Here is a 2,575-nt window from a genome sequence, read left to right as displayed (position 1 = left end):
GAGAAGTCAAAAAATTCAAAGGCACGAGAGTAACATGCACTTTATCAACATAAATTTGGAACTTGTGACACGATATAGCATGAATATGGAAAACAGTTTCCATGGTCATCCAATAATAGTCTGCTCTTAGAATATTTTTAGCCATGGTATGACCACTAGAATGGGTTCCAAATGAACCTTCATGAATCTCTTTGATAATTCTTTCCGCTCCGTGTCTATCCACGCATTTGAGCAGAACAGAATCATGACTCCTCTTATACAGCACATCCCCATTCAAGAAAAACCTAGCAGATAACTTCCTCATTGTTTTCTTATTTGTTATAGATGCATCCTCCGGGTACTCTTCTTTCTCAAGGTTTCTTTTGATATCATAAAACCAAGGTTTATCATCTTTCACTTTATCATTAGCATATAAAAATGATGGCTCATCTAACCTCATGATTCTGATGGAGGGGGCCTCATTCCCCCATTTAACTTTAAACATGGATGCTAGAGTAACCAGTGCATCTAATAAGTGGTTCTCTTCCCTAGGGATATGTTCAAACATGATCTCCTCAAAATATGAAATCAACTTCAATAAATGCTCCCAATACATAATTAGATTTGGGTGCCTTCTCTCCCACTCTCCTTTAATTTGGATGATGACCAGAGTTGAGTCCCCGTATACCTTATAAAATTTGATTCTTAAGTCAATAGATGCTTCAATCCCGTAGATGCAGGCTTCATATTAAGATATGTTGTTGGTGCAATCAAAATAGATTATGGTGGTGATAGGAATATGAAAACTTGTTGCAGAAGTAATGACAACTCCAACACCATTCCCCAAAGAATTCGAAGCACCGTCGAACATGAGCGTCCATCGTGATCCTGGTTCTTGGCATTTATCTGAGTTTGGTATATTGTAATAATCTTTGGCAAACAACACATCTTCGTCAGGAAATTCAAACTTCATTGACTGATAATCCTCTATAGGTTGATGAGCCAAGTAATCAACAACTATACTACTTTTGTTGGCTTTTTGAGTCGTATAATGAATACCATACTCTGTTAAAAACATTTGCCAACGGGAAACCTTTCCCGTGAAAGCAGGATTTTCATAAATATACTTAATCAGATCCATCTTTGATATCAGCAAGGTAGTGTGAGTCAACATATACTGTCTCATCCGGTGAGCAGCCCATGCCAGAGCGCAACAAGTTTTCTCGAGCAGTGAATATTTAATTTCACAGCTGGTAAACCTTTTGCTTAGGTAGTATATTTCATGCTTTTTTCAGCCAGAATCATCATGTTGGCCTAATACACACACCATTGACTCATCGAGGACAGTGAGGTACATGATCAACGGTCTTCCTTCTACTTAAGGCAAATTAATTAGAGGTTTATGCAAGTATTCCTTTATTCTTTCAAACGCTTCTTGACAATTTTCGTTCCAACGGATGACCTGGCCTTTTCTCAATAACTTGAACATTGGTTCACTAGTCGTTGTTAGATTAGAGATGAATCTAGCAATGTAGTTCAACCCTCCTAAGAAACCACACACTTCTTTTTCTGTCTTTGGCTCAGGCATCTTTTGAATTGATTTTATTTTCGCATAATCAACCTCAATTCCACTTTCTCTTATCAGAAAGCCAAGTAATTTACCGGATCTTTCCCCGAAGGTACATTTGTTGGGATTCAACCTCAGTCTGAATTTCCTCAATCTCTCAAACAATTTATGAAAATTGACTAGATGTTTTTCCTCTGTATGGGACTTTGCAATCATATCATCCACATAGCACTCAATCTTTTTGTGGATCATGTCATGGAAGAGGGTCACCATAGTGCGCTGGTAGGTTGCCCCTGTATTCTTCAAACCAAAATGCATTACCTTGTAACAAAAGGTCCCTTATGGCGTGATAAATGTTGTCTTCTCCATATATTCTAGTTCCATTTTGATTTGATTGTAACCGAAGAATCCATCCATGAAAGAAAACACCAAGAAATTAGCAGTGTCATCTACCAGTACATTAATATGAGGAAGCCGGAAATCGTCCTTGGGCTTGCTCTGTTCAAATCCCGATAGTCAACACACATACTTACCTTGGCATCCTTCTTAGGCACATGAACGATATTAGCTACCCATATAGGATAAGAAGTAACAACCAGAAAACATGCGTCAAACTGCTTTTGAACCTCATACTTGATCTTCTGGGACATGTCTGGGCGCTTCTTTCGAAGTTTCTGCTTGACAGGGGGACACTATTCTTTCAAAGGTAGCCTATGCACCAAAATATATGTATCGAGCCCAGGCATGTCTTGGTAAGACCAAGCAAAGATATCAACAAACTCTCACAATATTTCTATCAACCTTGTCTTCACACTTTCCTCTAAAGCAGCCCTTATCCTGAGCTCTTTCACTTCGTTCTTAGTTCTGAGATTCACAACCTCGATCGACTCTTGATGCAGACATATGACCTTTTCTTCTTTCCTTAATAACCTTGATAACTTTTCATGGAGTTCACAATCTTCCTCACATTCTTCTTGGCTTGGTAGATCGGATTATCAAAGTCATAATGATTGATAGAAGCATCGTTAT

The 2,575-nt window shown here is 38.4% G+C and overlaps 1 protein-coding gene across 1 annotated transcript; it reads right to left on the bottom strand.

Moving 5' to 3' along the window:
* Window positions 1–727: 727 nt before the first annotated feature.
* Window positions 728–2,196, bottom strand: LOC127104013 (uncharacterized). Its single transcript, XM_051041236.1, has 2 exons — window positions 2,080–2,196; window positions 728–1,120 (listed from the first exon to the last, which is right to left on the bottom strand). The coding sequence occupies exons 1-2, from the start codon at window positions 2,194–2,196 to the stop codon at window positions 728–730; spliced, it is 510 nt and encodes a 169-aa protein (XP_050897193.1).
* Between the last annotated feature and the right edge of the window lie 379 nt (window positions 2,197–2,575).

The sequence above is a fragment of the Lathyrus oleraceus genome, chromosome 7 (assembly GCF_024323335.1).
Source record: "Lathyrus oleraceus cultivar Zhongwan6 chromosome 7, CAAS_Psat_ZW6_1.0, whole genome shotgun sequence".
Taxonomy (NCBI): Eukaryota; Viridiplantae; Streptophyta; class Magnoliopsida; order Fabales; family Fabaceae; genus Lathyrus; species Lathyrus oleraceus.
The sequence above is the reverse complement of the archived record's forward strand: the minus strand, read 5'-3'. Positions and strand labels throughout refer to the sequence as shown.